Source organism: Oncorhynchus masou, chromosome 9 (genome assembly GCF_036934945.1).
Source record: "Oncorhynchus masou masou isolate Uvic2021 chromosome 9, UVic_Omas_1.1, whole genome shotgun sequence".
Classification (NCBI taxonomy): domain Eukaryota; kingdom Metazoa; phylum Chordata; class Actinopteri; order Salmoniformes; family Salmonidae; genus Oncorhynchus; species Oncorhynchus masou.
Genome location: NC_088220.1, coordinates 66341436 through 66354861, shown reverse-complemented (window position 1 = coordinate 66354861; position 13426 = coordinate 66341436). Strand labels below are relative to the sequence as shown.

At 42.6% G+C, this 13426-nt stretch overlaps 1 protein-coding gene across 2 annotated transcripts in view; it reads left to right on the top strand.

The window, feature by feature from the left end:
• The first annotated feature begins 2428 nt into the window (after positions 1-2428).
• The window catches only part of LOC135546502 (mediator of RNA polymerase II transcription subunit 13-like), a 32415-nt gene continuing 21417 nt past the window's right edge, over positions 2429-13426 (top strand). For both annotated transcript variants that reach the window (XM_064974987.1, XM_064974986.1), the window contains exons 1-6: positions 2429-3125; positions 4512-4746; positions 5489-5657; positions 11528-11673; positions 11922-12119; positions 12258-12443. In XM_064974987.1, coding sequence (XP_064831059.1) covers positions 3060-3125; positions 4512-4746; positions 5489-5657; positions 11528-11673; positions 11922-12119; positions 12258-12443 — 1000 coding nt within the window. In that variant the 5' untranslated portion in view covers positions 2429-3059. The remainder of the gene's footprint in view (positions 3126-4511; positions 4747-5488; positions 5658-11527; positions 11674-11921; positions 12120-12257; positions 12444-13426) is intronic.

The following is a 13426-nucleotide window of genomic DNA, read 5'->3' as shown; positions in this document are numbered from 1 at the left end:
CACCAGTTTAATGTCCATTGCTTGTGTTTCTTGGCCAAAGTAAGTCTCTTATTATTGGTGTCCTTTAGTAGTGGTTTCTTTGCAGCAATTTGACCATGAAGGCCTGATTCACAGTTTCCTCTGAACAGTTGATGTTGAAACATCTGTTACTTGAACTCTGTGAAGCATTTATTTAGGCTGCCATTTCTGAGGCTGGTAACACTAATGAACTTATCCTCTGGAGCAGAGGTAACTCTGTCTTCCTTTCCTGTGGCGGTCCACATGAGAGTCAGTTTCATCATAGCGCTTTATGGTTTTTGAGACTGCTCTTGAAGAAACTTTCAGTTCTTGAAATGTTCCATAGTGACTGACCATGTCTCAAAGTAATGATGACGGACTGTCATTTCTCTTTGCTTATTTGTGCTGTTCTTGCCATAATATGGACTTGGTATTTTACCAAATAGGGCTATCTTCAGTATAGCCTTTTTTTTTACTTGAATGAGTAGGTGTTCTAAAACTTTTGACCGGTAGTGTAGACTTTAAAAAGTGTTAAACCTCATCTGGTTTGTATACTGCCTAGATTATATTGTGCTGCGTTGTCAACCTTGGCATAAAGTAAATATGGCCAGTTCAAGTAACTCAGCATTCCAGCCTGTTGTACCAGCTCTCCTTGAATAATATTTGCCAGTGTCAACAACCTCATGTATGAATTATTTGACGTCATCTTCACTGTGGAAGAGGATGTCTTCTATGCTACTATCCCCTCTAAACCAGCAGTAGCCAGTCTGAGAGCCAGGAGGGGTGGCTGCTGCCAATTTCTGTAAAAATACATGTATCTTACTGTTGCTACTGCCACATGGTGATAAGAGGTACTGCATGACTAGGTGCACTTGTTTGGATTTTGCCAGATAAAAACAGTGATACAGACACTTTTTATTTGAGACTCATAATGAACCATATTATATTTTGTGAAATTAATCAATTTGATCTTTTGCTTTTTCAAACGTATTGAAGATTTTATTTGATGAAAAGTGGATGTATTGATGTTCTGGTTGGTATTTGAATTCCCATGCCGACTAGGTGAAAAACTATTGTCTGTGCCCTTGAGCAACCCTAATTGCAGCGGTAAGTCGCTCTGGATAAGAGCAGTAGTGGAAAAAGTACCCAATTGTCATACTTGAGTAAAAGTATAGATACCCTAACAGAAAGTTACTCAAGTAAAAGTGAAAGTCACCCAGTAAAATAGTACTTTAAAATAGTACTTATTTGGTTTTAAATATACTTAAGTATCAAAAGTTAATGTAATTGCTCACATATAATTAGATATCAAAAGTAAATGTAATTGCTCAAATATACTTGTGTTAAAAGTATAAATAATTTTAAATTCCTTAAATTAAGCAAAGCAGGTATACCTAGAAATGTTAAGGATAGACAGGGTCACACTCCAACACTCAGACATTATTTACAAAAGATGCATTTGTGTTTCGTGAGTCCACCAGACCATAGGCAGTAGCGATGACCACGTGTTCTCTTGATAAGTATGTCAATTTCACAATCGCCCTGTCCTGCTAAGCATTCAAAATGTAACGAGTACTTTGGTTTGTCAGGGAAAAAGTACGGAGTAAAAAGTACAATATTTTCTGTAGGAATGTAGTGAAGTAAAAGTTGTCAAAATATAAATCGTAAAGTACAGATACCCCAAAAAACTACTTAAGTAGCACTTTAAAGTATTTTGACTTAAGTACTTTACACCACTGGATAAGAGCATCTGATAAATGACTTAAGACCTATGTGTCTTGAGGAGGGTTACCTACGATGTTCAGGTGCAGCCTCAGGACTGGCTTGGGCCAGGATGAGAGGTTATGTTTTTACTATTTCTATTAAGCACAGAGCATTTGAGTTTCCCTGTTGGACAGACAAACTCAAGGTCAGCATTCTCATCGATTCTCCAAGGTATTCCTTATCTCACCTTTCCATATATTTCCCATATATTCTAGTTGGCAGCAGCAACCATATCTAGGATGCACACAAAATTGATATAGAAATAGCCACTGTATGTTATTGATAGTAGTAGGTGTTATTTATAAAAACAGATTTATATTGTATCTATATATCTATCCCTTCTAGGTATTCAGTACAAGGGTATACCTAGAAATGTTTCATCTAATATATATATATATATATTTTTTTATATATATTTTTTTTAATTGCCAGGGAAAACTCCAAAAGGCTTGCTATAATGACAGCTAATAATACAATGCAGTTGTTTTCGATTATAGCTAACTGGAGCCTGAAAGCGTGCTGATCATTATAGGCTGAGATTTGCCTGATACAAATATCTCACTGGTTTGATCAGTAAACTCAGCGACGAGCCATCAGTTATAGTTTGACACCCCCCCCTCTCTTCTTTTTTTTCCCCGTTACCACACATTGGCCAATGGGAGTTGGGAGGCAGAGTTGTCCTCCTGGCCGCCATTAAAGAATTCAATCCATGAATTCAAATGGAAACCTGCCGGACCCGAGAATCAGTGAACGCAAATGCTTAACCTTACTGGACATTTACATCATGATTTCAGTATTTGAGTGAAAGTTTTTATAGTTTTATCGGATTCCGGCGACTATGTGGAATAGAAGGGTGGTGTTAGCTAACTGTTTTATTTAGTCTGAGTTGGCTATGTTAGCTAGCGAAACTCGGAAGGAGGGGAGAGTTTCTTTGCTCTGAAATTGTTTAAGATTACTAGTAGATCACTTTATGGTGAGGCTGTGGTATGGTTCGTGTATATATTTTATTAAACGCATTGTGTAGTAAAGTAAGAAAACGGACTCGAAGTGGGGTTGATGAATTTGTTAGCGTAGAAAGCTAACTAGTTGTGTTAGCTGGCTATCAAGACAGCGATATTGTTTAGCTAGCGTAGTGGCTAGCCATCATCAACCGGTTGTATAAATAACTAGCCAGTTAGCATCTTAGTTTTATGAGGTATTTGACTAAATACTCTATCCAGATTAAATAGCTTAAAACTTAGCTGAATATTGCTGCTCTTTGTAACTGAGACGATGGATTGTTCAACCACTCTGTGAGGATGAGTTCATGTTTTGTACCAAACGGGGCCAGTTTGGAGGACTGCCACTCCAACCTATTTTGCCTGGTAAGTGATTAAACTCGCTGTTAGCATGCTAACGTTAGCTAGCTCAAACTGAGGCCAGAAAGCCATTTTGGCTAGCCAGTCAGCAAGCTAAACCGCTTGACTACAGCTGACTCTGGAGGCGTCAAGGCCTGTTCTAGATTGCTGGCTAATGCAATTTTGCAAGTGCGCTAACGTTAGCTAGCTAACATTAATATTGGTTGATATGTTAGTTTATAGCAACTGAAGTTCCCAGATTAAAAAACAACAAAAATACTTAGTTACCTATAATCATGTCGCTCACTAGCTAGCTAATGTTGGCTAACTGGCTTGCTAGGTTCAGTTTGTTTTGTGATGTCTGTCATTGTGAGATTTGTTTATTATTCGTCACATCAGCACCATTCGCTATGTATTTGACTGCAATTGGATTTATCCAACTAGTTAGCAACTAGTCATAGTGTTCCTTGTTTGTTTACAACTTGATGCTTGGCTAGGTAGCTAGCTAGTTATGGCTAACTTTTTAGGCCAACAATATCATGAGTCAGCCTATGATTATGTCTACAGTATTGTTTTCTTCAGTGAGCATTCCTATTGCCAATGCTGTCAACTGCAACTCACGATTCTACTTTGTTTTACGAGTTTTACACGTCCTCATTGTAGTATTATGTGGTACTACTCCCTTATGGATAGAACTTTAAGCAGGGTACCCAGATAAGTGTACATAATATCAACTATAGGCTACTAGTTATTTTGAGCCAGTTGAGAACAAGTTCTCATTTACAACTGGGGCCTGGCCAAGATAAAGCAAAGCAGTGTGACAAAAACAACAACATATTTTTAGGGATTCTGAAACTGTATATTTTATTGAAACTAGGATAAAATAAATATCTTGTCATATTTTGAATTGGTACTATATTATTTCTCTGGCAAATGTGTTGCATAGCATTCAAAGGAATTCTAGGAAATATCTATTGGCACTAAATACTTTGATAGAAAGGGATTTCCCACCCTTTGAACTCTGAAGACTAATGAGTTGGAAGGTTGGGTTGCACAGAAGGAACAGGTGCATTCCTTCACATTGTGTATTTGGAGGTGCTTCACACTGATTGGATAGTTCAGTTGTTAAAGTTGTCAGGCTACTACTGCACTGCTTTGCATTCAGCGGGCTTGCAGCCCCTCTCTGGGCTAATCCCAAATGGACCCTATGCACTTTTGGAGATCTGAAAGGATTTGGTTGGTATAAGCAATATGGTGAAACTTCCACCTAGCCTATCAGATGGCAAGGTGGAGCTAGTACCATATTCTTTGCACCTGTCAAATCTTCTCAAATCTCTACAAGTGCACAGGGTGTAGTGTTTATTTGGGATTGGGCCTCTGTCTCAGCTCTTTCTTTCTCACCCTGTCCCCCAGGCTGACCTGACTGGGATAAAATGGCGGCGTTTTGTGTGGCAGGGGCCCACTTCCTCGCCCATCCTGTTCCCTGTGACGGAGGAGGACCCCATCCTGTGCAGCTTCAGCCGGTGCCTGGCGGCCGATGTGCTAAGCGTGTGGCGAAGGCACCACACCCCTGGTCGCCGCGAGCTCTGGCTTTTCTGGTGGGGGGATGACCCCAGCTTCGCCGAGCTCATCCACCACGAGCTGTCAAGTAAGGGCTAGCCTCTCCCACAGGAAGGGTTGCTTGTTGCTCACATAGCATTGGAGTTAGGATGAACTCTCAGTTGATACTTGGGAGAGGGGCTGCAAGTGTCATGCAAATGGGGAGAGACACTGCTCAGTTGAGGACCCGCAGTAGTCCACAGCCTGACACACTTCAATGACTGAAAGCGTCTTTCATTACCAAAAGATGCAAGTAGTTTACATGTTGGAACTACAGTTTTGAGTTCTGCCTGTTGTTGGGAATGGGTTTGCACATCACGATACCAGTCATATGAACGCTTAATTCTATCTCCCATCAGCTTTTTCATTGGGGTCGCAGCTCCTGTTAAAGTAGTTATCTTTACCCTGTAGGGAGCTAAGGGGCTGCCTGGTGGCTAGATCTTAAAGGCCTTGCCACTGACAAAGCAAAACAACAACAAAATTATCTTCATGATGATGTGGGTGGTAACACTTTGGTTCTTGAATGTCAAATATCTTGAAGGCGAGACCGCTTGCCTTCTGTTTTTGAGTGGAGTTTCCCTTTAACATATTATTTACATGGTTGCATAATGTGTTACGTTTTATTGTAAACATTGGCAGATGGTCAAAAATTCCCATCCTATCTTTTTTCTGAAGTGTTTGAACCCATGGCAAAAAGTAACACCACCAATTCTTGAGTTCTTGTTTACAGTTGTGATGTTGATGGAGCATTCAGCGGGTATCTAACTGTCTTTTCTCTCTTCCTGGCTCAGGTGAGGAGGACGGCGAGTGGGAGAGTGGCTTGTCCTATGAGTGCCGTACACTCCTGTTCAAAGCTGTCCATAACCTGTTGGAGCGTTGCCTCATGAACCGCAGCTTTGTCCGTATTGGCAAGTGGTTTGTCAAGCCCTACGAGAAGGATGAGAAGCCTGTCAATAAGAGGTAAGAGTCCCCATAATTATCCCCTTCTGTAACCAGTGCATTGATATCTTCATCAGTATTGCAGAGTGCTCTGTTGACTGTTTCTAGTAAGTGTATACAGCAGGTCAACGAGTCATCCTGATCAGTGTACTTATTGATTTTAGAAATGCATTGCACTGGATTAAATTGTCTGTCAAGAAAAGTAAATTGGTTGGATACAAATGTAGGCTTACAGTAAATTGAGTGGATGCCAATCAAAGTTGTTTATGACATGCATTGGTGTCTATTGTGAAATTCAGCCGTTTCTTAGTGTGATAGTTTTCCTCTTACTTGATGTTCGGGCGTATGCTTTCTAACACAGGCCATAGGTAGTAAATGACAAAGTGTCTACATTTCTATCTGACACTTTTGTCCCTTATGGTTTATTCTTGAAAGAAACCCTGAGGTTAATTGTATAGATGGATTCATTGAAATCCACCTAGGACACTTGGCTCTTCAAAGGTAGCATGTGTATAGTTCATGTCCGCTTCAGTATTCTTTTCTGTTAATAGCCCGGCTGGATTACTTGGATGTCTAGAGTTTCCTGTTCCTGTTGTCCGTAGAGTAATTGTCAGTACAGGTGAATGTATACTTGTTCACGTGAGTCAGCCTGCACAGATTATTTGATTGATTTCCAAAAAAACTACAACACTGCCATTAAGTTAATTTGGAAAGATTAGGGAGTCTATGCCTGTCTCAGGCTGAACAAACAGCATATTGTTTTTGTTCTGCTGCTGAGAGTAGACATGCATACTGTATTAATTCTTGCCCTGTTATGCGTGAGCATGCTTCAGTTCGGCTAGGCCAACCGAACAAGTGTGCTCGCATGCTCCCTTAAAATATCTTCTCTTCAAAATCTAGGGGAAAAAAACGCCAATAGTACGTACTGTTTGTCCATTTTGAGACGACGTAGCCAGTATACACCTCCTCAAAATTGTCAGAATTAATCCAAGAACTCAATAAATCCGTCATTAATTTTGATGTTTTTGCAGAGATAATTTTAGTCGCCCAGTTTTACATCAAAGATTTTTGGTGCAGTATTTGTCAATGTAAAAATGTGCATAAAAATGAGTAGTCTCTCCTTGAATGGCAACATAATTTATTGAAGAATCGCTACTCTTGACCAATCACAGATGAAGGGGCATAGACTTCGTCTTGCCTGGAGGACAACGTGTGCCCGAATGGTTCTTTAAGGGGAATGACATCACAGTTTTGGCTTCCCCCTGCACTTGAATGGGGCCTGGGGGAATCCTGGAGTGTCCTGGGGAGCTAATTTGAGCCCTGTCTGTTTTGCCTGCCCTAGTAATTCAAGCAGTTCTGCTGTTTTAAGCATTTCTGTTTTGCTCTGTTAATTTCAAAGCCCCCACCTCATACACACGGTAGAGTGAGATAGAATTGAGGTGATTGCAATGCATGTTCACTGGGGGGTTAAGGTGTCACGATGTGTTTACGGGTGTGAAGTGTTTGAGAATTGGCCCCTTGGCCTCCAATGTTCTGGATGAAGACATCTACAAGTGGCTGTTGAAGCAGAGCAGTGCCTGCTTGGACTTGGTGAAAATGAGAGTGGGTGGGGGTGTGAGTGAGATCCAGCGGTCTCACTGTCGCCTGTACTCTCTGTCTGGTAAACAGGGCTGTCTTTGGAACATGCTGAGTCTGCACTGTGGTTTTACACCAACCATGTCAACAGGAACTGTTTTGGTATGTTTAGCCGCTTGGCTGTGCAGCACTCGTGAGGAAATAAAGCCTTGTTGTTTAACATTTCAATTTCATAATAGTCTATTTTTACCTAGGCCTATTTAAGGAATGTTGGTGTTTTGGAGGAGCAATTTTAACTGAAACTAAAATAATCTTCTGTCTTGTTCATGCTGGTTGAAGGCCAGGGCTCAGGCCTCACTGATAACTTTCCTCACAGTATGCAGGCATTGGCACCTGGAGGTATATTTTAATGACATAGAAGTGCAAAACAAATATGTGAGGAATGTTGTTGCCACTCCGGTCCTCACTCCCTTCCCTGCTCTCCTTTTCTCTCAACCCTCACACCCATCCTCTGACCCATTCATGGACAATCAGCTTTTTCTGTGGTGCAGACATGGTCCTGTTGCTCTAGGAACAGACCAATAGCCTGTCATATAGTCTTCAATTTATATGTGACTGGTGTATTTCTGGTATGTTGAGACTATTATCCTTTCAGCAAAGTAATGTAGCTGCTATCTATGTGACACAGACTGTAAAAGTTTTGATTGTAAAGATTTGTTTGAAAATGGTAACCCTGTCCGATGCCTTCTCGTGCCAACATTCCCATCTTTGATTCAACCTTATAGCAAATCAAGGTTTGTTTAATGACTTGACTGAAAAGGTTTCTGCTGTTGTAATCCTTGACGGCTGCATAAATCCAAAGTAGATTAATTACATTTTGAGATGAAAACCACGTTGTGTATACTAAAGTGACTAAAACCAGAGAGAAGGTATGCAGAAAAGATAATATACCTACAGTTCCTTGGGAAAGTATTCAGACCCCTTGACTTGTTCCACATTTTGTTTGGGTACAGCCTTATTCTAAAATTGATTAAATAAAAGCAATTCCTCTTCAATCTACACACTACCCCATAATGACAAATTAAAAACCTGTATTCAGACCCTTTACTCAGTACTTTGTTGAAGCACCGTTGGCAGCGATCACAGCCTAGAATCTTCTTGGGTATGACACTATAAGCTTGGCACACCTGTATTTGGGGAGTTTCTCCCATTCTTCTCTGCAGATCCTCTCAAGCTCTGTCAGGTTGGATGGGGAGCGTCGCTGCACAGCTATTTTCAGGTCTCTCCAGAGATGTTCGATCGGGTTCAAGTCCGGGCTCTGGCAGGGCCACTCAAGGACATTCAGAGACTTGTCCCGAAACCACTCCTGCGTTGTCTTGGCTATGTGCTCAGGGTTGTTGTCCTGTTGGAAGGTGAACCTTCACCCCAGTCTGAGGTCCTGAGCGCTCTGGAGCAGGTTTACATTGAGGTTCTCTCTGAACTTGGATCCGTTCATCTTTCACTTGATCCTGAGTAGTATCCCAGTCCCTGCCTCTGAAAAACATGATGCTGCCGCCATGCTTCACCATAGGGATGGTGCCAGGTTTCCTCCAGACTTGAAGCTTGGCATTCAGGCCAAAGAGTTCAATCTTGGTTTCATCAGACAAGATAATCTTGTTTCTCATGGTCTGAGAGTCTTTAGGTGCCATGTGGCAAACTCCAAGTTGGCTGTCATGTGCATTTTTCTGAGGAGTGGCTTCCGCCTGACCACTCTACCATAAAGGCCGGATCGGTGGAGTGCTACAGAGATGATTGTCTTTCTGGAAGTTTCTCACATCTCCACAGAGGGACTCTGGAGCTCTGTCAGAGTGAACATCGATTGTTGGTTACCTCCCCGACCAACGCCCTTCTCCCCGATTGCTCAGTTTGGCTGCCCGGCCAGCTCTTCGAAGAGTCTTGGTGGTTCTAAATATCTTCCTTTTAAGAATGGATGCCACTGTGTTCTTGGGGACCTTCAAGGGTCGGAATACTTTACAAAGCGCTGTATACATTTTTTTATAATAAGCTTTGAATACTACAATCACCAAAATAAAAGCTTGTCAATCAGGGAGAATTGATCATTCCAAAAACAATGAATTTAACAGTATTGATTTTGTTTTGAGCATAAGAACACCGCATTAGCCATAGCAAAATGCATTTAACTGCAGTAAATTAGCTTTAAACCTATAACATTTTCTCTTCGCTCCATTACAGAATATATAGTATAGCACGAAATGAGCTTTTAAACTTCAAAAAATGATCATTGCTCCATGGAGAAAATGGTAGAATTGCAGAAAATTGTGTAGAGAATTTCAGCGCCGACCACATCCATTTGCCATACCCCCTAAGTATGCCATACCCACCACCTAAGCTCCTTTTCCATCGAGGAAAAACAAATGGGTTTGGGTTTTTAATCACTACGTTTAATGTTAGCTGTTCAGTGCACGTATAACATGGGTGAGCCTCAGGGAGAAGGACTGTAGTTTTCATCTGGCTGTAGTATCCTGTCACCTCCCTGTTCAACTCCGTTTAATTGCGCATTCTTTTGCATTTATGAAACCTGTCATTTTTCCTGGTACCAGTTAATCCAATTGACAATAAATAATATAACTTTCTGTTTTCTGTATCTCATAAGAATCTTTTGATGTTTCACTCTGATTGCTTCTCTAAGGAATATCGTACCGACCATTATACACGGCTCAAAAAAATTAAGGGAACACTTAAACAACACAATGTAACTCCAAGTCAATCACACTTCTGTGAAATCAAACTGTCCACTTAGGAAGGTACACTGATTGACAATAAATTCCACATGCTTTTGGACAGGTGGAAATTATAGGCAATTAGCAAGACACCCCCAATAAAGGAGTGGTTCTGCAGGTGTTGACCACAGACCACTTCTCAGTTCCTATGCTTCCTGGCTGATGTTTTGGTCACTTTTGAATGCTGGCGGCGCTTTCACTCTAGTGGTAGCATGATGCGGAGTCTACAACCCACACAAGTGGCTCAGGTATAGTGCAGCTCATACAGGATGGCACATCAATGTGAGCTGTGGCAAGAAGGTTTGCTGTGTCTGTCAGCGTAGTGTCCAGAGCATGGAGGCGCTACCAGGAGACAGGCCAGTACATCAGGAGATGTGGAGGAGGCCGTAGGAGGGCAACAACCCAGCAGCAGGACCGCTATCTCCGCCTTTGTGCAAGGAGGAGCAGGAGGAGCACTGCCAGAGACCTGCAAAATGACCTCCAGCAGGCCACGAATGTGCATGTGTCTGCTCAAACGGTCAGAAACCGACTCCATGAGGGTGGTATGAGGGCCCGATGTCCACAGGTAGGGGTTGTGCTTACAGCCCAACACCGTGCAGGAAGTTTTGGCATTTGCCAGAGAACACCAAGATTGGCAAATTTGCCACTGGCGCCCTGTGCTCTTCACAGATGAAAGCAGGTTCACACTAAGCACGTGACAGACTTGACAGAGTCTGGAGATGCCGTGGAGATCATTCTGCTGCCTGCAACATCCTCCAGCATGACCGGTTTGGCGGTAGGTCAGTCATGGTGTGGGGTGGCATTTCTTTGGGGGCAGCACAACCCTCCATGTGCTCACCAGAGGTAGCCTAACTGCCATTAGGTACTGAGATGAGATTCTCAGACCCCTTGTGAGACCATATGCTGGTGCGGTTGGCCCTGGGTTCCTCCTAATGCAAGACAATGCTAGACCTCATGTGGCTGGAGTGTCAGCAGTTCCTGCAAGATGCTATGGACTGGCCCTCCTGTTCCCCCTGTTCCCCAGACCTGAATCCAATTGAGCACATCTGGGGCATCATGTCTCACTCCATCCAACAACGCCACGTTGCACCACAGACTGTCCAGGAGTTGGCGGATGCTTTAGTCCAGGTCTGGGAGGAGATGCCTCAGGAGACCATCGGCCACATCATCAGGAGCATGCCCAGGCGTTGTAGGGAGGTCATACAGGCACGTGGAGGCCACACACACTACTGAGCTTCATTTTGACTTGTTTTAAGGACATTACATCAAAGTTGGATCAGCCTGTAGTGTGGTTTTCCACTTTAATTTTGAGTGTGACTCCAAATCCAGACCTCCATGGGTTGATTTGATTTCCATTGATCATTTTTGTGTGATTTTTGTAGTCAGCACATTCAACTATGTAAAGAAAAAAGCATTTAATAGGAATATTTAATTCATTCAGATATAGGATGTGTTATTTTAGTGTTCCCTTTATTTATTTGAGCAGTGTATTTCCAGATTGATCTGAGAATAACTGTTTTTCCATCCCCTCTGCAGTGAGCACTTGTCGTGTGCGTTCACTTTTTTCCTGCACGGGGACAGTAACGTGTGCACCAGCGTGGAGATTGCCCAACACCAGCCTGTCCAGAGGCTAGGTGAAGAACATCTGAGCCTGGCACAACAAAATGCCAGCCCCCTGCAAGGTGGGTCTAACCAGGCATGGCCTGGTCACCCAGCCATATCCTATTGAGACAACCATTAATCTACCTGCCATTGGTTCAATACTAGAATGTCCATGGGTTTTTCTTTTTTATATCAAAGGCAATGCAGTAGTGTTTATAATTAAAGCATAGTCTTGCTCTCTGCTGCCATAATTAATTTACCTCTAGTCAAGACTCTATTCTGACCTGTGCTGACCTCACTCTTCCTGTCCCCTCTCTCCCTTCCACAGTCATCTTGAGTCCATATGGTCTGAACGGGACGGTCACGGGTCAGTCCTTCAAGATGTCTGACCACCCCACCCAGAAACTTATTGAGGAGTGGAGGCAGTTCTATCCCATCAGCCCCAGCTCCAAGGACCGCCCCGAGGACAAGATGGAGGATGCAGACTGGGAGGACGACTCACTAGCAGCCGTGGAGGTCCTTGTTGGTAAGATGGGGGTTGTTGCTACAGTTGTGTGTTGTCCAGTGTGGATGTTATTCTAATGGTTAGTATGTGGTATTGCAGTTGTGTGTGTTTTTCTGATGGAGACTCACAGACTAAATGTGTTGTGCTGATCTGTTCCAGCTGGAGTTAGGATGGTGTACCCTGCTTGTCTAGTACTGGTGCCCCAGTCAGACCTCCCGGCACTGGCCCCACAGGGATCAGCCAACCCCTCACCTGTCCTGTGTGAGGGCCTGGGGGCCCACAGAGACCCTGCCATGTCCTCTGTCACCCTTACCCCTCCCACATCACCGGAGGAGGCCCAAACAGGTAGCCTTACCATTTACTAATTAGTCTATTAGGACCACAAACTCTGCAAGTGTAGCTGTCTGGGTTCAGTGTCCATCTTTTGAATTATTTAACATTGATGCATTCAAGTTCAATCAATCAAATTTCAACACTTGCACGAAGTGCTTATACAGATACTCTACCTAAAACCCCCACAAGCAAGCAATGCGGATGTAGAAGCACAATGGCTTACTGATTATTTTGACAAGTAAGTAGTGAACATTAATACTGAGTATTATATTAATTTATACTACGGGTAGGCCTAATCCTGGATGCTGATTTGGTTAACTGCATTTCAGCCAATGTCTATTCCACAAGTTACCACTGTCTAAATCTGACGTTGAAATGCCTATTTACTCTACCATCTGACTGTGCAATCCAGTCTCATCAGCCCAGCCAGACAATTTATATACTAGATCTACACTAAAAACCATCTAGACATTATCTCCCATTTCTTTTCGACTAACATTTGGTTTTCAACTGCGGAGATTTGTATTAACCTTGCTTTCTATCTCTGACATTTGCAAAATTGTTTCAATATTGAAATTCGATCTCCTGCTGTCCCCATAGTAATGAGCGTTTCTGGAGTTGGGACTAGACAGACAGATTGGCAGCTTTTCTCAGTCAGTCGAAATCATGAATCAGCAATATTTTTGTGTGTTTATGTATATGTGTTATATTTACACACCCACACAAAGAAATGTCAATCGGAAAATACATAATGCAGCTAGTTTGCTGTCATTCTTGCTCCAGTTTGAAGTGATTGTGTTCGCTGTGTATTTGGCTATCTCTTCTCAACAGTGGCCTGGCGAGAGAGCCAATGCCAGGTGAAATCGCGCATCATTAGCTCATTGTTATGAATGTATCCCCCAAAAAACTGTTTGACGTGACTGTTAGTTGAAGTTGGCTGGCTAGCAAGTAAGGGATAAGAACGTTGTCAGCCATCATGGTGTAACCAATGTGAA